This window comes from Xiphias gladius, chromosome 19 (assembly GCF_016859285.1).
Source record: "Xiphias gladius isolate SHS-SW01 ecotype Sanya breed wild chromosome 19, ASM1685928v1, whole genome shotgun sequence".
Classification (NCBI taxonomy): Eukaryota; Metazoa; Chordata; class Actinopteri; order Istiophoriformes; family Xiphiidae; genus Xiphias; species Xiphias gladius.
Genome location: NC_053418.1, coordinates 29,485,101 through 29,513,097, shown reverse-complemented (window position 1 = coordinate 29,513,097; position 27,997 = coordinate 29,485,101). Strand labels below are relative to the sequence as shown.

General features: G+C 38.8%; 1 protein-coding gene across 1 annotated transcript in view; it reads left to right on the top strand.

Annotated features, from left to right (window-relative positions):
* Positions 1-11,219: 11,219 nt before the first annotated feature.
* Positions 11,220-27,997, top strand: part of zfr (zinc finger RNA binding protein) — a 40,437-nt gene continuing 23,659 nt past the window's right edge. The window contains exons 1-10 of the mRNA XM_040154421.1: positions 11,220-11,459; positions 11,636-11,717; positions 12,780-13,059; positions 16,804-16,942; positions 20,782-21,000; positions 23,825-24,060; positions 24,751-24,954; positions 25,344-25,662; positions 27,573-27,766; positions 27,867-27,986. Of these exons, the coding sequence (XP_040010355.1) occupies positions 11,423-11,459; positions 11,636-11,717; positions 12,780-13,059; positions 16,804-16,942; positions 20,782-21,000; positions 23,825-24,060; positions 24,751-24,954; positions 25,344-25,662; positions 27,573-27,766; positions 27,867-27,986 (1,830 nt within the window). The 5' untranslated portion in view covers positions 11,220-11,422. The remainder of the gene's footprint in view (positions 11,460-11,635; positions 11,718-12,779; positions 13,060-16,803; positions 16,943-20,781; positions 21,001-23,824; positions 24,061-24,750; positions 24,955-25,343; positions 25,663-27,572; positions 27,767-27,866; positions 27,987-27,997) is intronic.

The window sequence follows — 27,997 nt, the reverse complement described above, 5'->3', positions numbered from 1 at the left end:
GGTCGTTCAAGTGGCATCTAAACATAGTCTCAAAGCCGGATATTGAATATTGTCTAATTTATTTGCCGCAGATCCAAATACCACACACCATAATCTAATACTGGTTTTACTAATGCTGTGTAAATGGTCCTCAGTGCTGTTCTCTCTGCCCCCCATTCACTTCCAACCAGACATCTCATTGCATTTAATACTTTGTTACACTTGTCAGTTATTTTCTGAATATGTGCAGCCGATGTAATTCTTTCGTCAAACTACAATCCTAAAAAAGTGGTTCACTCTCTCCAATTCTTGATTAAATAATTTTAGTTTAGTAGATTACAACAATGTAAATAGGATATAAACAAAGTGACTTGGACAAAAGTTGAAAAAGAATGGATCTGATCACACGAGGGGGGAAGACCCGCATTAACATCAGGGAGGCTTTCCAGTGGTGGAGACTGCACGGTCGGACTGGGAAAGAAATTCAGCCCTGGATTTATCCGCTGGGACTGGCCCACATCCTGAATGAAGGCACATAAAGAGGGCCACTAAAGAGACTGACAAGGCTGTAAAAACTTCAAAAGCTTTATAGATTTTGTAACGGTCCACCGGCCCGGCGTTGTGGTGGCCCACTTGATGGCCCACCAGGATATGTCCCAGTAGTCCCAATGGCCAGTCCAACCATGGTGGAGAGACCTCAAGGGTTGAAAGGCATGAAGACAGATGCGAGGGTTGCTCTGTTTCTGCTTGAGAGGTGTGTAAAACATTAGTTTGGCTATGTTTCAGAGAGCCGATAGGGTAGTATTGTTTTGTCCTGTATGCTATTGTCTGTGATTGCTAATCCCAACCGGTTCTAGTCTTATCGACTACTCAAAGCGCTTTACACTACATGCTACATTCACCCATTCACACACACATATTCATACAGCGCTTTTCTACACATACAGCGCTTTCCAGACATACACACACACTCACACACAGATGATAACTCAGGCGCAATTAGGGGTTCAGTATCTTACCCAAGGACACTTTGACATGCAGATTGGCGGAGCCTTGGATCGGCCCACCAACCTTCCAGTTAGTGGACGACCCGCTCTACCTCTTGAGCCCCAGTAAACAGTGTCACATTTGTGTCTGGTAACGATAAATTACTTGCCCATGGATATTCAGTTTACTTTCTCCTTACCAAGATTATGTTGGTATGAGGTTAAGTATAGTAGCAGGACAGTTGTGAGTATCACTGTCTGCAGCTGGTGTGCTGGCTCTGGGAAACCATCTTGTCCTCTCTGCATGTTAGCTTTCCGTAAAAATTAAAAACAACAGAAGTTTGCTAGCACAGTGGGATTATTTGGTTCGATGCATAATTCAAAATTCTATGCCAGGTAATGTCACCTTCCTTGTTAGCTTAGCTACAAACCTATGGTCCTCTCCTCTGTTACTGTAGTTTTGTAAAAACAACCTAAACAACTAACACTCACTAGTTTTTACTCCTTTGTGTTTTTGATGCTGTGTTCATGTGCATGTCGTTTGTGTGATGACTTTTTATATGATAAGGTTTGTTTTTTGTTTAGAGTATCCACTTCCACGCCGTATAAGACGCTTTGTTTCAGCCATTGTATGTTGCCTTGGCAATAACCATGAATGGGGTGGCGCTTTGAAGAGAGAGGGAGGCACTAAAGGGAGGGGTATTTGTTTTGCTGTTGAGTTAAAATATAAACAGAAAATTCAATTCAATTCAATTCAATTTTATTTATTATAGCGCCAAATCATAACAGAAGCTATCTCAAGCCACTTTTCATCCAGAGTAGGTCTACACCGTACTCTTCACAGTTATATTTACAGAGACCCAATATTCCCCCCAGGAGCAAGACAAACACCCTTTTAAAAGGTAGAAACCTTGAACACAATCTGATTCATGGTGGTGGCCATCTGCCTTGACCTGTTGGGTTGAGAGAGAAAGCAAGGAAGAGAAAGACAGAGGACAGAAGGGGGGGGCGTCAGGAGGAAAGAGAACATAGCATAACTTTTCCCTCTAAATTTACAGTAAGTTCATCCAGAAACTCTAACAAAAGCTTATTGGTGTTTATTATTGTAATAGTTAACTATTTTGATTTTAACATCTTTTGTCCGAACCGCAATTATTCCAAATCTTTCCCTTTGCCCTCCCCTCTATCTATGCCAATACTACTACAGCCTGTAACTACCAGGTCTAATGCTGGCTTGGCCACGTTTCTTTAATGCGGTTTCTGGTTTATTTCTGAGACCTTTTAATAAACCTTTTATCCCTTTAGCCAAGAATTTTTCAGCTTCCTTCACAATTATTTTAATTTTTTAACTCACCATTTTCTTGTAAGTATTTTCAATACGCAAAGATGTGTTTCTTTGTTCATCATTTCTACTTTTACCAACAAGTCTCCATCTAGAAGAATCTTGGCTATTTCCAGCAAGGAACATTTCTGTGTCTGAAATGTGTTCAGGGGTTAGGAGAAAGAATGGAGGGAAGGGGGGTTCATGAAATGAAGAAATTAATTGAAAATGTTTATTACCTCAACTGATACAAATAACAAACAGTAACAAATGGAAGATATTGAGGATACTTTGGTGGTATAATATTCTAAAAACATAGCCCACTGAGCTGTAGGCCATGAACCAGATTGATGATGGTGCATATCGCAACCCGTTTAAGAAAAACAAGAACACCAAATCTAATCATTTTTAAATGTGAATCCTCATGTTAACTTGAAAGGTCCAAATGGCGAAAAAATGCATTATCTATTCACCCTTTCCTCAGTCGGAAACCGTAATCTGGTAATTGTATCCAAGTCCAAAAACAACTTACAGAGCCATAAAGAATGTTCAGTACGCCTATCTTTCAAACTTTTAAACACTTGTTTCTCCGTTGTTCTCTAAACAGTGTATAAAGTATAATAGGCTTTGTGTTATCAAACAATGGCCAGATTAGTCAAAAAATCACAACGATTATATAAAAACAAAATGAATGGCCTATTCATTGCAGTGCTTTTTCAATGTAGCACAGTCAAGTGCATTATTGAGCCACAGTGTAAACAAAGCTTTTTATTGATAAAGTAGGTCCACTTCATTAATACAAAATATTGGGATCCTTGTGGCTGTATACATATGTATATACAGCCATATTCTGAATTTAAGTATTTTTTTTTAAATACCTCCCTCACAACCTTATTTTAAAATACCTCCCTCACGACCTTCCTGCAAACAACCCAGTTTCCTTCATCTGAACTATTCTTCTTTAAGCTTCTTTTATTGCCTGGCTAGCAAAAGCTCTTAATACCTCATCTTGCCTCGCTTTTGCTTTACTGTATACTCTTCCACTAAATACCGGATTCCAGTCATCAAAGTCAATATCATCATCTTCATCTACTACCAGTGTCACCATCCCAATCCAGTCACAAACCAGTTAATGCCAACCAGCAATTCCAAAAATCCAAGAATCACAGTCAAAGCCAAAAATGATATCAGTGTCATTTTGATTCTCCCGTGCTCACAGTTGACCCCTTGAGAAGCTATTGTCGGACTTTCCTCTTCTCAGATGGAAAGCTCCGACAGGGAATCTGGCCCTTCTTTTGTGTATAAAGCCATTTCAGAAACTTGTTCATATACAGAATTGTTTTTCAGCTCTTTCCTGGCTTCCATCTGCTAATGTCATCAGCAGCTCTGTGTGGGAGCCACGCACTGAGGCTATATCAAGCAAGGGTTCTCCTTCCAATAGGCGGTGTAGCAGCTGCTATCACAGGCAGAAATACACTGTCTTGCATATTACATCTAGGATAGGGAGGAGTCAGGGGACTTTCAAATCCAAGCAGACAGAAACTAGTGAAAGTACATCAGAAAAGGCCAATTTTACATACAATATGGATTTTGTTGGAAAAATTGCCAGTATCAACATTATATGCCACAAGAGAGACACTGTGCCATTTTATTTATTTACTATTATTTTTATTTCTATGAATAATATTATTAGCAGTTGTTCTTACTTTCATCTAACAGATTTTAGCATCACTGCTTACAAACCCCTCCGAAGGAAACAATTGGCCTGGACATTTCTTTGAATGTACTGGCTCTCAGACTCAGTTCATTCTTCATATGTCCCAACTTGAAAACTAGTGCGTCACAGTTTCGTGTCCAGTATTCTAAAACTCACTAGATTAAAAGAATAATTTAGCTTGCACTGACCGATAAACTAGCTTACAGGTCAACTGGTTCACTATCCTCCATGCTGCTAGCTGATACTGATTTATGTGGAAAAACACCTGGGCTGCATCAAATAGCCAGTTTTACTTAGGAAGGCTCCTAGTTGAGTGAAATGACCTGAAGTATGTAAGTGGCAGCCATGATAATATCTGGTCAAATTCTCTAAATGCTAAGGAGAGGAGTGTTAATGCTTCCTATATTATCTCCTTTAGCATAGGATACATTGGAGTTTCCTTTACAAAAGGAAACGAGATAATGCTGGCCCACAATTCCTTGTGGCAGCAGCATTTAAAGCAATGCACCATTCGGCTGTTCATGAAAACAAACAATCGTGACGATGCAGATCATCATGTAAGTTACCGTTACTTAGTTACTTTCAACAATGTTATACCCACAGGCGAACTATGAACATCACACTGCAGTTGTAAAATTATAAAAGTGAAGTTTATGTTGTAGCGTAACATATGCTTAGTTTGCATTAGTTATATATCTTCATTTTGAGCATTGTTGTAGTGACAGCCTTTCAGAAATATCATTAATTAATTGTACATAAGTCACAGATGCTGAACTGGATCATCTCTTTAGCTATATACCGTATATAGTCAGTGGTGGGAGAAGTATTCAGAATCTTTACTTAAGTAAAAATACATTAGTAGTATTAGCAGCAAAATGTAGTTAAAGTATTGAAGTAAAAATACTGGTTTGGTCTTTCAAAGAAAAAGGGATATGAGATGTTTTAGCCAGATGATGTTTTTAATTCAACATGTTTGAAACTTAAGAATGATGATATGCACAGTAGTAGGTTCTTAGGCAGCCCTGGAGCCGTGTTGGCTCCTGGTCTGGTTCAGTTTAACATCCCGCTTTTGAAAGAAAAAAATTGGCATGAATCAAAGCACAGGGACCCTATCCAGCTGCTGACAATGACAACTCACTAGAGGACACAAACGCGCCGCTCTTCAGTAACATATATCCTAGGTCTCTGAGACTTTTCAATATAAACACACTGAAAAGCTTCTGGGCCTTATTGCAGAAAGCAGGTTTAGTGAAAACTCTTGAATTTGTTAACCCTGAGATTAGGGAAAATCTGGATTTTCCATTTCAGAAATTGAGATAACTTTAACGCCAAGTCAGTTATGATGTTAACTTGCTCTGTGAAGCTAACCTGCTCGTTCGCAGGTTTTCCTCAACAACCCTGAGTTTCTCTCTTTCTCCACCTGCCGGGCCTGAAGAAGCTGTCTGACACAATACTTCTTTTCCTCATTCACACAGTCCATATCAAAGTGCATATTGGAGCAAGTTAATTTAAATCCCGATTGGATATTAGTTTGTTTCCCCAGACCTATCTTTACTAATGTTATAGTTAACAGAGACAGTGATCTCTCACATTCACATATTACACATCCTCGCTTCATCCTCAGTTCAGAATAAAATCTATACAGTGTCATGATTGTGGACAATAAGACAACTGTCAGGTTGTCAATTAATTCCCCTGCACTAAAACATTTACCATGTATTAATCACTGCAAAAAATCTGTGAAGCTTTAGACACATAAGACACTGAATAATCATTTCTCATGGTGTGTTTGGTTGCACCGATGGGACATTCCTATCATAGTCATCATATCATATTGGAGATTATGTGATATTCCTGAGTGAAGATTATTTTATTGTGGCTGTAAAGACTAACATTTAAAACTGGAATAGATGTAGTTTAAAAGTGAGTTTTTGAATATGGACTGCATATAGTCTTATTTTAAAGGCATTTCAGTTACTTTATTTAAATTTACTATGTTGACATACAGTCATTAGATGCTGCTAAGCAGTATTTTTAAATGTAAAATAGACATCAGAAAATTTACACTCAGTTTTAACAAATGACCAATATCAGTAGGCTGTTACTGGGTCAGACCAGAAGGTTACAATAATATATCTATAAACTTATGTATTATCTGTTTGATCTGTATTTTCATCTGCTGCCACCAGCACTTTGTCTCCATCAGACTAAAGCTCACTAAATATATTTAAAATTTAGACTAACAGATGTTAAACATCCATTAAGGAAATTAAAGTCTGCTAAATAATGTGGTCTAGTGGACTACGCTAAATAAAATGTAATAGTGTTAATTTACTGACTCTTTATTCCAACTCGGCCTGTTTCACTGCTGCTGCTCTGTTTTTTAAAGATACATTTGCATTGCCACACATAAATCTTTATAGCTCCACTGGATTAAAATGGAAGCTCTGCTCTTTATTTACCCATTTCCATGGTGAATTGTAGTATCAGAGCTCCAGGGATCATGGCTTTTTTTTCATTCACCTGAAACCTGTACTATGAAGCAAGTTCGACGTACCCAGGATATCTTTTTGTTAGGTTTCACTAAAGCTAACAACCATGATCACGCTAAGCAGCCTTACAAAAAACCCAGGTTTTCCCCATCTAGACATGAGCACATTCGCATAAAAGGGCCAGTGTCCAATCATGAACATGGACAAGTGTACAGGCAGCAGAGCGGCATGTTTCACGCAGGAAGAGCAAACTATAATATTAGACAAATACGAAATAGGTTACAAACATAATCCAGGCTAAAAGCAACACAGTTGCAGCTGCCAAATGCAGAAAGGACAGCTGGCAAAAAAAATCACTTAATGTGTGAATGCGCAAGTTAATGGTTTTATTAATCACTGCCCCATCATTAGGGCCCAGATAGATCTGAGCATAATTACATTACATTATTGTGTTGCTTAGATGTACTCTTATGGAGTGTTTGACAATTTGAGTCTTATTCTTTCAGCTACAACCCCAGCAGGGTCCAGTGGGCTTGGGAACATATAAAAAATAGACGTAAAAACATTATTCAAAGCCTTAAGTAGGCTTACTTACATATCTTATAAGTACAACAAGTACAAGACCTTAGTGCTTCAATAGGTCTCTGTTTTAGGATGATATCGGTATATAAAAGCACGATGAAATGGCTTTGACATTGCTTGCAGCAAACAGGAAAAGAAATGAAAGGAACAAGACAGGAGAGGGACCCCCTACACAGGAGTACACACCGACTGAGGAGATGGCCCTCTGCAGTATTGAGGGTCACCCCTTAATGGAAGGGGTGGAAGGGGGTGTCTCGTCAGAGCCTGGTGGAAGTGGCTGCTCCCAACAGCCCACATTTGTGCAGAGTATGAGTCAGTTAGTCAATGTTAAACTACTGGGTGGCTAATAAAACACAATTATATAATATACTAATCATTGTGAAAATAAGTAGCATGCATTTACTTTCTCTACAGTTGACTTGTTTTCGCTGCCACCGCCCACTTACACTGTCCCATACAGAGGTAACAGTATAAGCAACCTTGTTGCTGATGATGGATTTAATAGACTATTTACATGTCTTAGTTTCTCAGGGGGTGGCCCTTGATGATGAGACAGTATCCGTATTCCCTGAGAGATTTCGGGGAACACCTAAGTCCTTTGTTCCCAATTTCATGCAGTTTTCAATTTGCATTTAACGAAGATGGTGAGAGTGTGGACACTGTAATTGATTTCTTTAATAACTTGCTAATGGTGTTGGTCTGCACAAGGGACTAAATACTTCTTCAAGTGTTCTCTATCCTAAAATGAATCAATTGCTTCAATTCCTATAACTTTACAGCAAGAGGGAAAACTTCCTCCCCCTGAGCCTGTGGGCTCCACCTCTATGCCAAGAGGATCATAGAAGGTAATGAATTAACCTTTATTTTTAAAAAGGGTAGTCAGTGTTACATTTGCACCTTTCTTCAAGCAAACCTTGCAAAGGGACAATGCTTACATTTTAAAGAAACTGTATTTATGTGTTAAAATTTTTCAGGTTGGAGCAGACCATGTGAAGTCTCTCTACAAGAGAACATTGGAACTACATATTAAGTACAAAAAGCTTGACATTGAATACAAAAAACTCACATATAGAATACAAAAAACATTTAATGAAAAAAGTAAAACTTTGAGGTGGAGAAACTAGGGGATGAAAAGAAGGTAATTCAGTAACGTAATTTATTTTCAGGCACGGGAAATAATTAAACTAAAATGTATTGTCCTTTTGTTGCATGACAATGTGGGTAGAGTGTGAAGGCAGTTCCTGGAGGATGAAGGAATTGATACCATTGACTGACCTCCACGCTTGCCTGACCTAAATCCAATAGAACACCGCTGGGACATTACGTTTCGGTCCATCCAACGCCACCAGGTTGTACCTCAGACTGTCCAGGAGCTCAGTGATTCCCTGGTCCAGATCTGGGAGGTGATACCCCAGGACACCATCCGTCATCTCATTAAGAGCATGCCCCGACGTTGTCAGGCATGCATAGAAGCACATGGGGGCAATATACAGTACTGAGTACCATTTTGAGTTGCTGCAATGGAATTTCAGCAAAATGGACTAGCCTATGTGTGTAACATATTTATATATATATATATATATATATATATATATATACATATAAATATGTGTGTGTGTGTGTGTATGTGTATATATTTAAATGTGTGTATATATATATGTATTTATGTACGTATATGTATATATGTATGTATATGTGTGTGTGTGTGTGTATATGTATGTATATATATATATATATGTATATATATATGTATGTATATGTATGTATGTGTGTTTATATATATATATATATATATATGGGATTGTGCCCCTCTAGGGGTCCTTCATGATCAGGACTGTCCGCCCTTGGGTTAACCACTCTGGGTGCGTCCCATCCATCAGCAGTTGGTTCATTTGTGCTGCCAGGCGTTCATGGAGTGCAGCCAGTTTCTTTAGCCAGTAGGTGTGAATCATGTCTGGGCCCGGTGCTGTCCAGCTCTTCATACCTGACACTCGTTCTTGGATGTCTGCCATTGTAATGGTTACTGGATCTTGTTCTGGGAGATTGCTGTGGTCCGCTCTTAGATCCACTAGCCACTGAGCGTTGTGGCTACGAACAAACTGAATGAATGTTAACTGTGCAATGTGCATTGTGCACTGCAAATGACCCTTTTAGATGTAGATTTACCTGAACGTTGAGGCTGTGGACTGACTTCTCATTCACATAATTGGCTTCATTCTCACCAAGATGTGAAAAGATGGGAATGTTGTTGTAATCTATGGCACCAATCATTCTGGGGAACCTTATGAAAAGAGCTGCATTTAAAGAGGTACTGCACACTTCTTAAAAATGTTAAACTAAATTAAATGACTGTACCTATGATGAAATATATCAGTGCTGATATTGATTTTTCTTTCTAAAGTTATAAAAATTGGCATTTCATGGATTGAAAATAGCTCAACACGCCATGTACTGTTAATTCGTCATCCTGAACTTTGCAAGGCAAATGCTGAGAGTCAACATTTTGGGACTTCTTTACGTTATGAAATTTATATATATATATATATATATATATATATATAAAAAGAATGTTAACACCCTCTAATCAGAGGTGGGCGGTCCACCTCCCCCAGCACCCATCCTTGAGTGGAAGTCTTTGAAAACTGCTCATTTTCAAATATATACTGATCTAGAGTCATCATTCACAGATGTTTACCCTGTTGTTTGTGAACCCTCTACTTAGTATTTTTCAATTTTGGCACAATGGTTCAGACTTAGAAGCACCACCAGAATGCATTATTTCCCTTCAGAACCTCATATGGCCCAGCACTGGTTGCAGATGGCAGCTGGTAACTTCCATAAACAAGCCTGTGACACACTGAAGATTGCTTTCAAGCCCAACTTCTCCCCAATCTTGTGGAACAATCAACTTTTTCTATAAGACCATATTTTTCAAAGACTGGTATGACCAAGGTATTGTGTTTATTTCTGACCTGCTGAATGGAATGTGTGACTCAACTAGTTATGAAGAATTGATCCAAGTGTACATAAAAGTATATCAACTAAATTGAGGTTATTATCATATGAACCTTTCCCAGGAGCCCTAGACTGTTGCTCGGTGGAGAGAATCTCAAGGATCATTTTTACGATAATTGGGACATCTTGAATGTTTCTACTTCGGCTCAGAGTCAGTGTCCAGACTCCTTTCATTGTTGGAAAGAAATGTCCCCAACCATTAATATTAATGTTTGGACAGAAGTTTTGTACCAGATAAAAGTAAAGAAATCCATATTAAAATGTCATATTGATACTATCCATGCAATAAATTCACTGGCCTACACACTGTTAGACCCAATGTTTCCCTTTTATGTCCCCTTTGCAAAAAAGAGATTGAGTCAGTTTTTCGTTTATTTTTTTTCCTAAACAATTATGTTTTGGACTCAAACTGACCTATTAACTTGGGAGTGTTATCATGTTTAACCTGTCTCTTCGGCATTCACAAAGCCAAATTTCTTCAGTTTCTTCCATACATAACCTTGTTATGAACTTGAGAAACATTGTGGACAAACATTGTTGTCAGGTTATTTAAATTTGTATGTTTATAATTTGATAATTGATATGTTTTTTGTCCTTTAATGTTAATGTGGAAAACAATAACATTACAAGGCACGGTAATCTGATCACAATGTTACTGTGATCAGAAAACGGCCAAACAGACAACTAGACTGGCACTCAGTAGAGCATATACCTCTGCCACGGCCAAACAATCCTACCCATGTCTGTCTAGCTCTTATGTTAGAAAAATAAAAGGACAAGGAGGTAGTCTGATAACAAATGATTTGTCATAAAACATAGTAAGTACAACTCTGTGTGTAACGCGGATTCAGCATTTTCTACACCAAACTGTACAAACTAATAGATCTCAACATCATCATTATTTTTGATTTTTTACATCAAGATCCATAAATTATTTCCCGAGAAATTTATGAAAATGTCGAAAAATGCCGTATCTGGCACTGTTAAGGAAAGGGATTAAAAAAATTCCTGGATCCGCCCCTTTAACCGGATCCGCACCAAACATTTAATTGGTTCTTCCCTGGCCTGTGCCCCATCCTTCCACCAAGATAAGTGCAAATCGGTTCTGTAGATTTTGCCGACGAATAAACAAAAAAATAGACACGAGTGACAAACATAAACCCCTTGGCGGAGATAACAAACGTCCACGGGTTTGGGACCACGGCCCGGGCCGCGCCCTACATCCCCATCGTCTTTTTCCACGCATGCGCCAAGACGAAATATCCGGGTAAGATATGAAATATAAATAGACTGGTCTACTAGTCGGGCGTCGGTAGAACATACGAAACCAATGATTCCCATATGTCCTGTAGTCTCCTTCACCTATGGTAAGTATAGTTAAAAATGTGGAGATTATTTTACAGTTGGATAGAAAGACTTGATTAACTTTCCAAACGTAGAGTAATATTAAGATAGTGAGCTTAATGGATAGTCTTTAGACCTCTCATTTTAGCCTGCTGCTAACGGCTAGCTTAGCGTTATCCTGTTTGTCTGTCCTCCGCAGTGCCCAGCCGGCTTGGTGAAGATGCCAAAATGGCTACCGGCAATTACTTTGGATTTACCCATGGAGCTACCGCCCAGTATAGGTAAGTGTGCACTATATATTCCTCCTTTTGGGAACAGCATGTTGCATAACATTTCTGAGCTCAAACGTTAGCTTCGTATGTTGTGCAGGTATGTCGAGGCTGCCTCCATTGTTCACACGGGGGGAGGGGGCGGTTATTCCACTGCTGCGGCATTTGGATGTAAACCGGAGTTCAGACGGAAAATGGCACTGCGTTAATCAACGAACGAGGTGTTGGTTAAACTTACTTTCCAGAAAACCGGCGTTTTTTTATAAAAGTAAATGAGGCTGCGTTAAATGTTGCAGTGTCACAGTAGGTCTTAACTCTGGCTAACCAGGAGTGAAAAAAAATCTTCCGTCTAGGGCCGGTTTTATTCTTCTCCGTCGCTCTGCAATTACACCGCCAAAACGCTAGTTGTTGGTGGGGTTTCTAGCCACTGAGACCTTCTTCGTGTACTTTAAATAATAGCGACTATGAGTGAGGGGATTATGTTGGAGTTGGAGCTAATAAATGTTGAACAACAGTTACCTTTACTGAAATTGTTGCAACGCAGAAAAAAGAAGACGTCGAGGGAGGTGACCATGGAACCGAGTGTGAAAGAGGGAGTGTGAATTCTCTGTGCTTGTCTTACCACTGAGAGAGATGGACGACCAATTACAGCTGCTGCGGTCTTCGTCAACACGATGTTAAGTTACATTTCTAGGGAGGTTCAAGTCAGGCTACGGCATACGGTACACGGCTACGTCTTACCTACGGCGTTGATTCTCCTCAGATGTATAAGTTGTCTTAAAGGGCCAGGTTATACTACAAAATAAATGGTTCACATGAAGTGGTGTTCGATCAAGTTATGTACTCTTTTTCTCTGTATTTCCCTTCCGTTCAGACATTGACGTTGTCTTTGACACTCTATTTCCCAAAAGACATCTGTTCTTGTCCCTTCCATCACACATGCACCACTCTGTATACATGGGGCAGAGCGTGCACATACAAAGAGGCACACACAAACATAAACAATAGGAGTGACACCAAGAAGTTGCAAATGGCCAGCTAACCTTTGACATTTTATTTGTTTTGCCCTACCAGTCAGCAGCCAGCTGCCGGGGTAGCATACACACACCCCACCACAGTGGCTAGTTACACAGTTCATCAAGCACCTGTGGCGGCACACACCGTGGCGGCAGCCTATGCTCCCACTGCAGCCACAGTAGCTGTAGCTAGGCCTGCACCTGTCGCTGTGGCAGCTGCTACTGCTGCAGCTTATGGAGGATACCAGCCAACCCACACTGCTGCTGACTATGGCTATCCGCAGCGCCAGCCTGAAGTCCCTCCACCACCGCCACCAGTCACCTCACAGAATTACCAGGTACACCTCAAGTTTTCCCGGCTGCTACACTGACAAAATTTAATGCGATTTTTAATTTTTTAAATTAAAAATTTTTTTTTCTTAATTTAATTTTTTTTTTTTTTGTCATTTTGTCATTTTGATCACACTTGATTGCATATATTTATTTCTGATGGTGGGATGCGGTCAAGGCGTTCTGCCTTTATAATCTGTGGAGGACCACAGCTGTCATAAATGTTTATACAGCATTCCAGAAATCTAATAATTGGACAAATACAACAGGAATTAATAAGATTTTATAATTAATCCATAAATAGACTGAATTACTAAGTAGTTCGTTAATTGATATTTAAACATGAAATACAAGAGATTTAAAGAGATGAATGAATACCTAAATAAATACAATGAAGGAATTTCAAAATCAATTTAAAAATGTTAATTTAAAATAGAAATAACTAACCAAATTCACAAATTGAGTGCAAAAGAGTACAGGTTTTAATAGGTCTGTTAGAAAGGCAATTCATTTTTCCATTTCCATTTATACCAGTCTTCACCTGTAGCCCCCCATCATGTGCATGGTTTGTGGTTAGGCCTATTGTATCTGGTTTGATGTAGTGCCTTTCAAGGTTTATTTCAACAAATTAAGGCAACTCATTTTTAAGTAATATTGGCTAATTAATGAGCATTGATCACAAAGTTGTTGTTTTATATTGGCTTCCCATGTAGAATGGAGAGTTTAGTTAGTTAATGTTAACCCCTATACATCATAAACAGCACAGTAACATATTCAAATGTCAATTCAAATATTAAGTCTTTGGGAACCCATGGCAAGTTTGAAGTGGCATAATATTACAAAATGTACATAGGAGACACAACAGAGCTTTTACTGTGACCACAAGCCTTTGGTGGAAACTGATCTGCATTGTTTTACCAGCACAAACCCCGAGGGGGTCATGTAAATGTACATGAAGAAGCAAAAGGAAAAGCAGTGGAATCGCGCTTCCAAATGCCTGATTTTAAAAACTGTACTCTTAATTGACTGTTTGAAATTAGTTGTTTCTTTTTTAAAACGGAATTTTAAAATAAATTTGAAAATTCAATTTTTTTGGGGTATTAATCTGTTTTTATTATTTTATTTAAATAAACCACTATTTAAATTTGATTTATTTCTTATTGATTAGTATGTTCATTTGTAAATATCAGAACAATTATAATAATTGTAAATGCACTGCACTTATATAGCGCTCTTCCAGTCTTATTGACCACTCAAAGCAATTTACACTACATACCACTTTCTCACATTCATACAGAGCTTTTTTTTTTTTTTTTTTCTATGCGCGCACACACTCTCACACCGCTGATACATCGGGGACAATTTGGGGTTCAGTATCTTGCCCGAGGACACTTCGACATGCGGACTGGAGGAGCTGGGTAACGAACCATTGACCTTAGTGGTTAGTGGGCTACCCACTGTACCTCCTGAGCCAGTCACCCACTTGTTAATTTTAATAAATTTATATATATACTACTAATACTAATACTACTATTTATTTCCTTTTTAAATATGAAAAAATGAAATACAGTATTGGCACTCTGGATTTTTAAGTACAGAATTTAGAATATCTTTAGAAATAAATGCGAAATCACCAATTTTGTATAATCAGAATATTTATAAAATGTCCGAAGTTACTGAATAGCAAAAAAAATTTTCATATAATCAACTAAAAAAGAGACATAATGTATCCTTGACAAAATAATTGGCACCCTTTTGACGAATTTAAATCAGTTCCTCTAGTAAAATAAAAAACAAATGACTCACCTGTGCTTGATTTTCAGTATTCACATGACCTCAATTAACCGATGAATGATGGTTTTACTGCATAAAAAGTGGCTGATTATTTCCAGTTTGTTTTTCACAATGGTGAAGGCAAGAACTGTCTGAGAGCATCAGAAATGCTATTATCAAGAAACATTACAATTCCGAAGGCTACAAGGCAATCAGCATTTCCCGTTTCAACAGTTCTTATTGGTATCAAGACAGTTTCACATTCAAAAAACTGTTAAGACGCTTGCAGGACATGCTGCTAAGAAGAAAATGAGTGAAGTCTGCGGATTGTTGAAAAAACGCCACGCAAGACATCTAAAGAGCTTCAGGCGACATGGAGCAATCTGGAGTGGTGGTTTCAGCCAGTGCCATATGCCGTACGCTAAACTAAATAGGGCTCCATGGGCGAAGGCCAAGGAGGACACCACTATTGAAAAGAGAGGCACAAAAAGGCAAGACTAATGTTTGCCAAACCTCTCATAGATAAGTCACAGTCTTTCTGGGATAATGTTCTATGGACAGATAAAACCAAAGTAGAGCTCTTAGGCAATGCAGTGCTTCAGTTTATAGGCAACAAAATGAAGCCCATAAGGAAAAGAACACCCTAACTACAGTAAAACATGCTATCATACTGTGGGTTTTTTTGCTGCCTCCGGCACTGGAAAATGTATCAAAGGAACGATGAAATCAGAAGATTACCTAGGCATTTTAGAGCAAAATGTGTTACCCAGTGTCAGAAAACTAGGTATGAGGCGAAGGTCTTGGGTCTTTCAGCAAGATAACGTCCCAAAGCATACATCCAGAAGCACGAAAGAATGGATGGTTGAAAAGGAAAAGATGAACTATTTTAAACATGCCAGCAATGAGTCCTGACCTAGATCCCATTGAAAATCTTCGGGGAGAGCTGAAATCTCTCTTGTCTCTCTGCCATTGCAAAGATGACTATTGCAAACTTAGAGTTTGAACAGAGAAACTACCAGCAGACAGGTGCAAGAAGGTTCTAGATGGCTACAAGAAACACTCAGGTTCTGCAACCAAATATTAGTGAAGGGTGCCAATTATTATATCTGGGGTACATTTTGTGTTTGTGTTATCTCACTATTATGCAAATTTTGTTTTTTAAATTCTTTTGTTCAATTACCATTGAAATTTTATTAAAATACTTTGATTACACAATATTGGTCCATTTGCAATTATTTCTGAGAATATTCTAAATTTTGTACTTAAAAATTCAGGGGTGCCAATAATTTCAACAAGGAAAGTACATAGTAATTTAGTCCATTTTGTGGATTGACTAATTCATTTGTAAAATCTTACTTATTCCAGTGTTTGATGTCTAAATTGATATCAATTAATCAAATGCTCTATAACCATTTACATGACCCCGTGGGGTCCTCCATGTTAGTCAACTTTTAAATGGATGGAACAAATTGTCTAAGTCAGTGGTCAGACCAGCATTATCCCTGTGTCCAAAAATTGAAGCCTCGTCAGTAATGTAAATTAGACCACAGAGCAAAACTTTTCTCAGACTCGTCACATCTCACTAAATGTAACTTTCATACTTAAATTCTTTTTCCTGACCCATTAATTTTTTTTAAGTTGGTGTGATAATTACCTGTCCTCTATAGGTCATGTGATTCAGCACAATAACATTTTGCACATCACAAATACGTACAACAGAACCATATTGAGTGGTGACCCTGTGATAACAGAAATACTTTTTTATTCATCAGTTATAAATAGTGAGTGGACTGCATTTTATGTTGTGCCTCTCATCAGAAGTACTTCACAGTTTTCCTCATATTTATCCATCCATGCACATAGCGGCACCAGAGGCAATTTGGGGTTCAATGTCTTTTACAAGGATTTGACATGTGGACAGGAGGAGTCGGGGATTGAACTACCAACCCTGCAATTCTGTTTTCCTTTTTTCTTTACAGGACTCTTACTCCTATGTCCGGTCCACAGCTCCAGCTGTAGCGTATGACAGTAAGCAGTACTACCAACAGCCCACTGCTACAGCAGCTGTTGCTGCTGCACAGCCACAACCCAGCGTGGCAGATTCCTACTACCAGACAGGTATGCTAAATATATGTACCACTCTGTTAATTTTTATTCACTTCATTTTTAAACTTTCCAACAACAAACACCCATATGACACTTGTCTACTAAGCACGTGTTAGACTCGTGTTGGACCCATTCATGTGAGACAGCTGTCGCCCTGCTTCTCACCATTAGCAGAGATTCCAGTCTGCAGTGCAGTTCCATTTACTTAACTGATAAACCAGAATTCAACTGTAATGTGGTAATTATTCCGTTTAATTAAGATTTAGTTTAATCTCTGTCCATATGCAAGTATCCTTGTTCCCCCCACTTGTATGCATGTTCTCTCTCTCGTCTCCCTCTCCTTTTTTGGGGAGTCACTAAAATGATGATTAAATGTCAGTGCCATCGTATCAATGTCCATTCCTGGTAGCAGTAACAGTTCACCTAAGCCAAGCAGTCTCTAACCCATGCCCAACTGCCCTCAGGAGGAGGTTTGTGCATGATGGATGGCTGGTATGTGTTGATAGAACCCTGGCGCAGATTTGACCCGCACCACCATATCAGTGTGAATTTGGCATCATCAACTTGTATAGGAGTTAACACTCCTTGCATTAACTCCTTGTCCTTGCATAAGTAATAGGTTGTAAGTAATTGGTTTATTAAATATGAGAAAAATTAATCACTGCCAACATATACTGCAGTCCTATTGGACATTGTCATTTTTTTCAGTATTCCAGCACAATTAATTGGAAATGAAATGATGATTATGATATTACAGTACTGACCTTAAGCTTTAATTTGAGGCAGTTAAATTTACAGTTTCACTCCTATTTAATGGAAGCGAAATGAATTGCACAAACTAATATAAAAAATACAGCCAGAAATGATGATTAGTGGGGTCCAAAAAGAGAGAGCAAGATGGAAAAAGAGTTAACATAGCTTTGCCATGATATTCTTAAATGAGCATGTGCGGTAAACAATGCCTAACTATAGAACTGAGGCAAAAATGGCTCCTGGACAAACATGCATTTTACAACTTTAAAGTTTTAATCTGGTTAATTTGGGTGCAATTTCATACTAACTATAAACATTCCTAAAGCACGTATGCTGTCAGAAATACAACAGTAGAGCAACTGTTATCTGTTTACAGCCCAACCAATAAATCAAGAATTATTGAAAACCTGATCTGGATTTCAGCCATTTTTATACATAGTTCCTCATTTTCAGAGGCTCGAAAGTAAATTGGACAAACCATAAACCTAAAAATTATTTTTAATACTTGAATGAAACTCCTTTGTAGTCAATGACAGTCTGAAGTCTTGAACCCATTGACATCACCAAATGCTGAGTTTCCTCCACTGAGATGCTTTTGCAGGCCTTTACTGCAGCCACCTCCAGTTTTGTCTTTAGTAATTGAAAAGTATGCTCGATTGGGTTGAAGTCAGTTTCATTGGCCATTGAAGAATATTCCATGAGATACTCTTTGGTGGCTTTCGCAGTATGTTCTGGTTCATTATCCATCTGTACTGTGAGGCGCACTGTCCTATCAGTTTTGTAGCATGTGACTGAATCTGATTAGATAACATAGCCCTATACACTTCAGAATTCATCTTGCTACTTCTATCAGTAGTAACATCATTAATAAACACCAGTGATTCAGTTCCATTGGCAGCCATACATGCCCATGTCAGAACAGTGCCCCAACCATTTTTGATAGATGATGTGGAATGCTTTGGATCATGAGCCGTTCCTTTTCTTCTCCATACTCTTCTCTTCCCATCATTCTGGTACAAGTTAATCTGGGTTTCATCTGTCCAAAGAAAGGATCTTGTTATAGAACTGTGCAGGTTTATTCAGTCTAATCTGGCCTTTCTGTTCTTGAGTGTTACCAGTGTTTTCGACCTTGTGATAAACCCCCTGTATTTACATTCATGAAGGCTTCTCTTGATTGTAGAATTTTACAATAATATGCTTAGCTGTTTCAGAATATTCTTGACCTGGTTAGATGTTGTGAAGGGGTTTTCTTCACCAAGGAAAAAATTCTGCGCTCTTCCACTTCAGTTGTCTTCTGTGGCTTTTTTTTGTGTTACTGAGCCTGCCTATGAAGGAATGCATTTTGAAGAATGTACAAAATTATTTATTTGGCCATTCCAAAAGTTTCTATCATCTTTCTGATGGGTTTGTGTGGTTTTGTTTTGTTTTTTTTCAGCCCAATGATGGCCTCCATCATTTGCACCAGCACCTCTTTGGTCCACATATTGAGAGTTCCCATGAACTGCTATCAAATGCAAATTTAACACTTGTGTCTGAACTCCAGACACTTTACCTGCTTAATTTGGCATGAAATAACAAGGGAACAGGCCACACGAGGCCACGAAACTGTCAATCAATTGTCCAATTACTTTGAAAATGAGGGACTATGTGTAAAAATGGCTGTGATTACTAAAAGGGTAATGCGATTTTTTTTTTTTTTTTTTTTTTTTTAAACCCCTTGAATTGAAGCTCAAAGTTTGCACTTAAATCACATCTTGATGGATTTTTTCCAAATACATTGTGGTAGTGTACAGAGGCAAAATTACGAAAGTTGTCAGTGTCCAAAAATGTATATACCTAACTGTGTATATGAATGGTATCATACTTCCCTTGGTCTTCCCTATATTAAATATCTCTTTGCTTCCAGCTGCAAAAGTCCAGTGATAGAAACCTATTGTGGATTACAAGCTGCACGTCCTCATTCTTGGGATCTGGCTCAAACGACAGTTAAAGGGGATCTCTGAACCTAGGGACCAAAACAATCCGTTCCCAATATTGTTTTGCCGTTAATTGGGAACTGTCTGACAAGCACTACATGCAATGCAATATGGTTGGTGCAGATTTTTCTGTTTTACAGGGATAGGGAAATCGACAGTACTTTGCCCAGTTTTCTCTGGCCATAAGACACCAATTTTGAAAAATTCATGTCGACATAGGTGACCTAGTTTTAAGAAATGTCTCTTTCTAGTGGTGAAATTCCTCTTTGATACAGCTCTGCTATGGAGTATCGACAGCGAACAGTGACGTTATTAATGAGATAAAACTGAGTTGTATTACATTGCATGCATCATTTTCCCGTGAATCCCTTGTATGCAGGTAGGCCTAATGATAACTGAATGTAAATACATATGACTATTGCAGAAAAAAATTGTCAGATTTTATGAGAGTTTTACAGCATTTGTTATCAGTGTGCATCAACAGAAACATACCCACTTTGGTTTCTAGACGCTAGATCAAAATTATATTAGGTATATTTACATGGGGCCAATATTCCAATTATAATCGGTTTAAAATTCCAAAAAGAATTAAAATGCTCCACATAAACACCGATCAAAGGGCAAAATTGTACCATGTAAACGATTTGAACCTGATTACTTTCTGGCTGCATTCTTTCTGCACATGGCCTCCATTTTGACGTAAATAAGTGGGGACGCATGTGTCTCCTCTCGTGACGCATTCATCACTTTTGTGCACATCACACAGCTGTTCCAATTAAATGTCAGCGTGTGTAAACACCAGACTGTATTAAATCACATCCCATGTAAACAGTTTGCCTGAATTCTTCATTAGCAATGATTTCAATTAGACGAGAAAACGTGTGCATAAAACTGCAGCTATTGAAAGCTTGTCCAATTCTTGTTTCTCATTTGGGCTAACCCAACTACCATGGTTTAGCTAAGAGACAACTGTTCCACAGCCAAAGTTGGTCAGGTGGAGAATTTACTCTCCTTACGTGCCAAGATGTGGGCAAGTTATCCAAATATATATTCAACATTTTGCTGTACATTAAAGAAAATGATTTTGAGTGGTATGTATATCCACATTTTTTGTTTTTCTAGCCCCCAAACCAGGATATAGCCAGGGGGTAACATCATACACCCAAAGCCAGCAGACTCGACAGGTGACTGTGATAAAGCCAGCTGCTCCCAGTCCAGCCTCCTCAACTTTCTCCATCTACCCAGTGACCTCCACTGTCCAGCCTGTGGCTGCTGCCGCCTCCGTGGTCCCTTCCTACTCTCAAAGCCCAACCTATAGCACTAACGCTGTCACCTACTCTGGTAAGTTTGACACTGAATTATCTGCTGCCTGCAATGGTACAAAAGATAGCACTGGGAAAATCAGGAAGCTGTTTTGTGTGTGGTTTTCATTCTTGAGTGTTTAGCCAAGTCAGTAAGTACACCATGAATTTTCTTCAATTTATATTTAAAAAAAAAAAAAAAAAAAATTAACAATACAGTGGTGTGAAAAGTTTGGGCACACCTGGTCAAAATTTCTGTTACTTTGAATAGCTAAGTGAGTAGAAGATGATGAACCGTTTCTCCAAAAGGCATAAAGTTAAAGATGAAACATTCTTTACAACATTTTAAGTAAGATTGGTTCATTATTTTTGTGTTTTTACAATTTTTGAGTGGGGAAAAAAGGAAAAGCTGTACCATACAAAAGTTTGGGCACCCAAAAAGATTTGAGCTCTCAGATAACGTTTACCAGGGTTTCATACCTTAATTAGCTTGATAGGGCTATGGCTTGTTCAGTTATCATTAGGAAATGCCAGGTAATGAAAATTTCAAAAGCTTTATAAATAGTGACTCCCCAAACCTTTTCCCCAACAATCAGTAGCCATGAAATCCTCTAAGCAGATGCTTAGCCCTAAGAAATGACACTTAACGGGAATGGTGGAGGTCAAGTTGAGAAGAAAGCTTCCAGAGAGAAATGCTCTTAGGAATTCTAGAAAGGCAAATCAAAACCCCCAATTTGACTGCAGAAGACCCTCAGGAAGATTTAGCAGATTCCAGAGTGGTGGTGCATAGTTGTACTGAGCAGCGCCATCTACACAAATTTGACCTTCATTGAAGAGTCATCAGAAGAAAATCTTTCTGATGCAGGGCCTGATGCATTTTGGAGAATGATGACAGTGCTATATGAAAAGTTAAATGAGTAGAGATGCTAGAAATCCAGGGAAATGAATACTCTCGCAAAAGAATGTACAATTAGGTTAATAACTTAAAAGCCATCAAAATGTGATTTTAAAGTGTAGACTTTCAGCTTTAGTTCAAGGTGTTTAACAAAATATTGCATTAACTATTTAGGAATTGCAGTCATTTTTATATATAGTTCCTCATTTTCAGTATGGAAGTATTCATTCATTCATTCATTCCCATGCCACAACACTGCCTCCACAATATTTGAAGGATGATGTGGTATTCTTTGGATCATGAGCTCTTTTTTTTTTTTTTTTTTTTTTTTAACTTCTCCATACTCTTCATCTGTCCAAAGAAAGAATCTTGTTATAGAACTGTGCAGGCTTATTCAGATGTTTTCTGGCAAAGTCTAATCTGGCCCTTTCTGTTCTTTAGTGTTACCAGTAGTTTGCACCTTGTGGTAAACCCCTGTATTTACATTCATGAAGGCTTCTCTTGATTGTAGACTTTTGACAATATATGTTAACATGTTCGAAAATGTTCTTGACCTGGTTAGATGTTGTGAAGGGGTTTTTCTACACCAAGGAAAGGATTTTGCGATCATCCACTTCAGTTGTCTTCCGTGGTCTTCCAGTCCTTTGGTGTTGCTGAGCTCAACTGTGCATTCCTTGTTTTTAAGAATGTATCAAATTGTTGATTTGGCCGTTGCTAAAGTTTCTATCATCTGTCTAATAGGTTTTTCCTTTTTTTTCCCAACTTAATGATGGCCTCCTTCATTGGCATAGACGTCTTTGGACCACATATTGAGAGTTACCATGAACGGCGATCAAATACAAATTCAACACTTGGACCATTTATCTGCTTAATTTATCATGAAATAACGAGGGAACAGGCAACACCTGGCTGTTTTAAACTTATCAGTTGTCAATTTTCCAATTACTTTTGAGCAACTGAGAACTGTGTCAAACTGTCACTGTCCGAATACTTATATACCTAACTGTATATTGAGGTAAGCTGTATGAGTCTCCTATAGCTTTCCAAATAAACATTATTTTGCTTTGCAAGACCAGATGAAGTTTTTTTGTGAAGACTCTTCTATCAACTACAGATACTAGTGGAGTGGAGCCGGTGCCTGTTCCTAGTTCACTTATGCTGTCGCCGTAATAAATAGATGTCCCGAAGTGACCTTAAAGATTGGTACCACAGCTCATCTGGGCATATTTTAATGTACTGGTATCGGCTAAAATGAAGCCACTGAAAATCCAATTCTTTCTTTACTCTGGGTTTTGTCCACCTCAGCCTGCTAGTGTTCTGGAACTGTTGTCCTTATGACACCCTTACTCTACAGTACAGCATTACACTGCATATGTGAGTGAGTGAACGTGAAAAATTATTTGGGCACACCAGTGCTAGTGACACCGGGATTGGAAAAATACTGTTACATGGATATGCTAAACTCTGATTCCGATTCTCGCTTTAGCAAATTAGTATGCAAAACATCCAGTCAGCAGCTTTTTCACGTTTTTAGTTGGTGTTGACCTTCACTTTAATTAGTTAAAAACAAACTTCCATTGCAGTGGTTGTGTTTTCATCATTATTTATAAATGGTTATAAAATATTGCTTTGAGATAATAGGGTAAGGGTATTTCAGTGTTTTTTCATAAGTCAAGGGGAGGTTCCAAAAAAATATTTATAATGCTTGCGAGGTAGCTGTCTCTCTTTACTTACACCCCAGCCTGATAATGATATCACTGTCCGTAACCAAATAATTGCAAAAGCAATGACATTCCCATCAGCCTGAAGATGCACTTTGTGTTTAGTGCTAACTATAATATATTAGCATGATAAATTGCTTGACTAAGATGGTTGATTTGCTTTGCATTCTCATGGAGCCTTTTCAGAAGGCTATAACTTGACAGAGCAGTCAGTAGGTTTTAAGTACGCCTTGGTTTATCCTTTCCAGGAACCTCATACTCAGGCTATGAAGCAGCAGTTTACTCAGCAGCCTCCAGCTACTACCAGCAGCAGCAGCAACAGAAACAGGCAGTGGCAGCTGTAGCAGCAACAGCAGCATGGACGGGGAACACTTTCACTAAGAAACCCCCCTTTCAGAGTAAGCAGCTTCGGCCCAAGCAGCCGCCCAAACCCCCCCAGATCCACTATTGCGATGTCTGTAAGATCAGCTGTGCCGGCCCTCAGGTGAGTTCAATATGGCCCACAATGACACCATTTTGTCCAATGTGCTCAGCCTTAAGCGCACACAAAAAAGCAGCTACGTTGTTAAATGTGAATGTTTTGAAATAGTGAGATGAACTCTCTTTAATATGTCCATGCACACAGTCGGTAAAGATGGTCTCCATTCTGTATCACATCTAAAACACAAACATTGTCTTGCTGTGAGTCCACTATACACTTCTTTGCAGTCAATGCAATCAAAGAGTAGTTCCTCTAGTCTTACTGTTAAATAAAGATGTCCCGAGCCAATCAGCAGGATTGGGGAAGTTCCATGTATTTATTTTTTTTTTTTTAGTTGGATGGGTATCAAGTATATACACCCTGATCCACGTCTGATCCTTCCACTAGATAAGCTATTTGCTTTGTTGAAACGCCGTCTCTTAACATGATGTGAATGAATGAACAGTGTGACACCTGCAGAATACATGAAATAACAACCATCCAATAGTTTCAATTGTGTGTATTCAACAAGTGATCCAGCAGAGCAGTATTTGGTTTATTTAAAAAAAAAAAAAAAAGTTACCATTAGTCACCTTTGCTGAGGATAGTAGTAGTCGTAGTAACAATCATTGGTGTCCCTAAAAAATGCTTGTCAATCATTGCAACTAATCTTCTAATCTAATCCATCTCCCTCCCAAACACTGAATGCCTAAGACTTACAAGGAACATCTGGAAGGGCAGAAGCACAAGAAGAAGGAAGCGGCACTGAAGGTTTCCCAGAGCAGCAGTGGTAGTGGTAGTGGTGGAGGGGTGTTGGCCCGCAATGCTCAGAACCAACTCCGCTGTGAACTTTGTGATGTTTCCTGCACTGGCGCAGATGCCTATGCTGCCCATATCCGTGGAGCCAAGCACCAGAAGGTATGGATATCAGTAGGGTATTATTAGTCAGGGGCTAAGGGTGGTACTAATCCTGATTAGATGGTAATAAGACAAGACAGCCCTTTGATTCAGTGCCATCTTTCTCTGAATTTTAAATGCAGTATATCACGATTTCCCTTGGACATATGTCCAAATTAAGAGTTTTTAAATAATGGCATGATGTACGTCTACATTCTTGTTGAAGGCCCTTTTGTTGCTTTGAGCTCATTTTTGTTTTATGTGTGTGTGTGTGTGTGTGTGTGTGTGTGTGTGTGTGTGTGTGTGTATATTGTTTGGAATCTAAAAGAGTAATGTGTTGTCACTATGTTGAATGGAAACCTAAGACATGCTAAAAACACTCTTAATGTCCTCTGAATTCTCTTCTCCAGGTCGTGAAGCTTCATACCAAACTTGGTAAACCCATTCCGTCTACTGAGCCCAGTATGGTCACTCAGACATCATCCTCCACTACAGCTGCCCCCAGCAAGACCACCACAGCCACCCTGAGCAGTTCCAGCACCACTAGCTCTCTATCTGTGGCTGCTTCCTCCTCCCCTGCCACCAGCTCCAGCCCCCCCTACCTGAAACCTGTCAACATAGTCAGTAGTGGTCTTGCAGGTGTCAAGAACCCATTAGCTAACAACCTCTCCTCTCCCAACTCTGCCTCAGCCGGGAAGAAAGTCAACACCCCCAAGATCAATTTTGTTGGTTAGTAAATACATACATGTTGATGTTGCAGCAATTGGCTTCTTGTGAGGTCAGTCTTATGCCGGGATCAGACTACACAATTTCTTTATCTTTCACGATGGTCACCATGTCAGATTAGGCAATCATAATGCCAAAAAATTCTTGCTGCCTCTTGGTCGGGAGACTGGAAACACTACAAGTTTAACCTAAACCAATCATTGTTTACATCTTTTGTGTGTTGTCAGGGAAGATGGTCAAGAAATTATAAACATGCTGTCAAGCAGTGTCAAGAGCACCCCAAACCAACAGGTGCCTATTGAACCATAAGAGAGCCTTCTGTCATTGTATTGGTAACCGTGAAGGAACACATTGCAGGAGATGTCACACTAGGTAGAAGCATACAAAAAATTCTGACATGCTAGACTTTGCGTCGGCGTGTTGTGGGACATCCCAGACGCCACATTGCAGTTCTTCGATTATGTCAGACTACAACGCCCTTTCATCTTTCCTGACATTCATATTCGGGCCCGATTCTGGAAATCTGTCAGCCATCATGTCACAACCGGGCTGAATTTGTGTATAGTTTTGCAAGTATAGTCCTGCTTGTTGAGGAACACATCTGCTGATCAGAAACCAACAGACTTTAGTAGGTCTGGTGCCGTTTTTCAATAAAGATTGATTAACATAGGAATATGGGGACATATTCAGCACTATTGTGTCAGCAGATCAGTTTTATAAATTGCAAGGACGACTATAAAAGCAGAAACAGCTACTGTGACATGTTAAAGGGTTGCAGGTGACACTCGGATTTTTGTAAACCAGAATTCCTCTAACACATCATCAAGGTTAGCAACATTTTTTTACTGTGTTACGCTATACTATACTGTTTGCATGGCTTGAATGCAAGTAATCCTAGTCGTATTGAAAATTCCCATTATTTACCTTCTTTTTCTTTAATGGCAATTACACCTTTTAGGTATCATTTTGTTCAGCTCCACCTGTTTTTTCCCCATAACATCTATCAGCACACTGGAGAAGGGCATTAACATATCTTCAGTGCGCGTGCATGCGTGTGCATGTGTGTGTGTGTGTGTGTGTGTGTGTGTGTGTGTGTGTGTGTGTGTGTATAAATAAACAGTTAACATCCAGTCATGTTCTCCTGCATGTATAAAAATGCTGAGGAGGCCAAGTTAATTCTGATTTTGTATCAAGATGCCGCATACACTCACAAATTGGGCAACACATAAATCGAAACCAATATATCTCTGATAGGCCAATAATGGCAGATAAATCCGCAAACTGATATATTGACTCTGCTGGATTTTTTTTATTCTGTTCTTGCCAAAAAGTTTTTGGTGCAGAAGAAACGTACAAATTCTAAAAATGTTTGTGAGGAAGCGGAGAAAACAATCTTTACAGATGTTCTTATTGATGTAAATGATGCGTGGTTTGATGTTTTAAATGCCACTTCCTTGTAGTAAATGCCAGTTCTTTACTTTTAGCCAAAATCTGGTCAATTCAAACCATCCATTAATTATATAATGGCATATATATATAAGGTTTTTGTTTTTTGTTTTTTTCAGTCTAGTTTTTTTCTTTTTAGGAAAAATTCCATTTGTATACCATTTAATCAATCCTATAAAAAAAAAAAAACTGAGTTATTAGATGTTACATTAGTTTGTATTTTGTAGCTGTATTGAGCTTCAAACCAAGGAATACAAGCAGGTTGTCAATCTTGTAATTTCAACTATATGAATCGTTCTGAAAACCACAGAGAAAATTCTCTGTCCATCAGAGAATTCCTCCTCACGGAGCCACCTTACCAACTTTGTCACATCGTCTTTTTTTTTTTTTTACTTTGGACTATTTAGACTGGCGTTAAATAGTAGCACTGTCTATGATTAAACTATATTAACATTTCTGAATTGCAGGTGGAAATAAATTACAGACCACGGTGAAGATGGAAGAGGCCAGAACGGAGGCCAAAGTCGAGGTTTCTAAGCCTGCAACACCCTCTTCAGGTACTCAGGACCCCAAGACTGAAGTTTTAGATTCTCTTTCCACTTCGGCCCTGGCTGGACTGCAGAGTGATGTCCAGCCTGTTGGTCATGACTATGTTGAGGAAGTAAGTTTTGACAGACCTATGCATGGGCGCTAGCCAACCTACACTTATTTAGCAGAAATGCATTTATATCTTGAACGTAATATGTGAAACTCATTTCTAGGTGCGAAATGATGAGGGCAAAGTCATTCGCTTCCATTGCAAGCTGTGTGAATGTAGTTTCAATGATCCAAATGCAAAGGAAATGCATCTTAAAGGTCGTAGGCATCGCCTGCAATACAAGGTTTGTAGCTG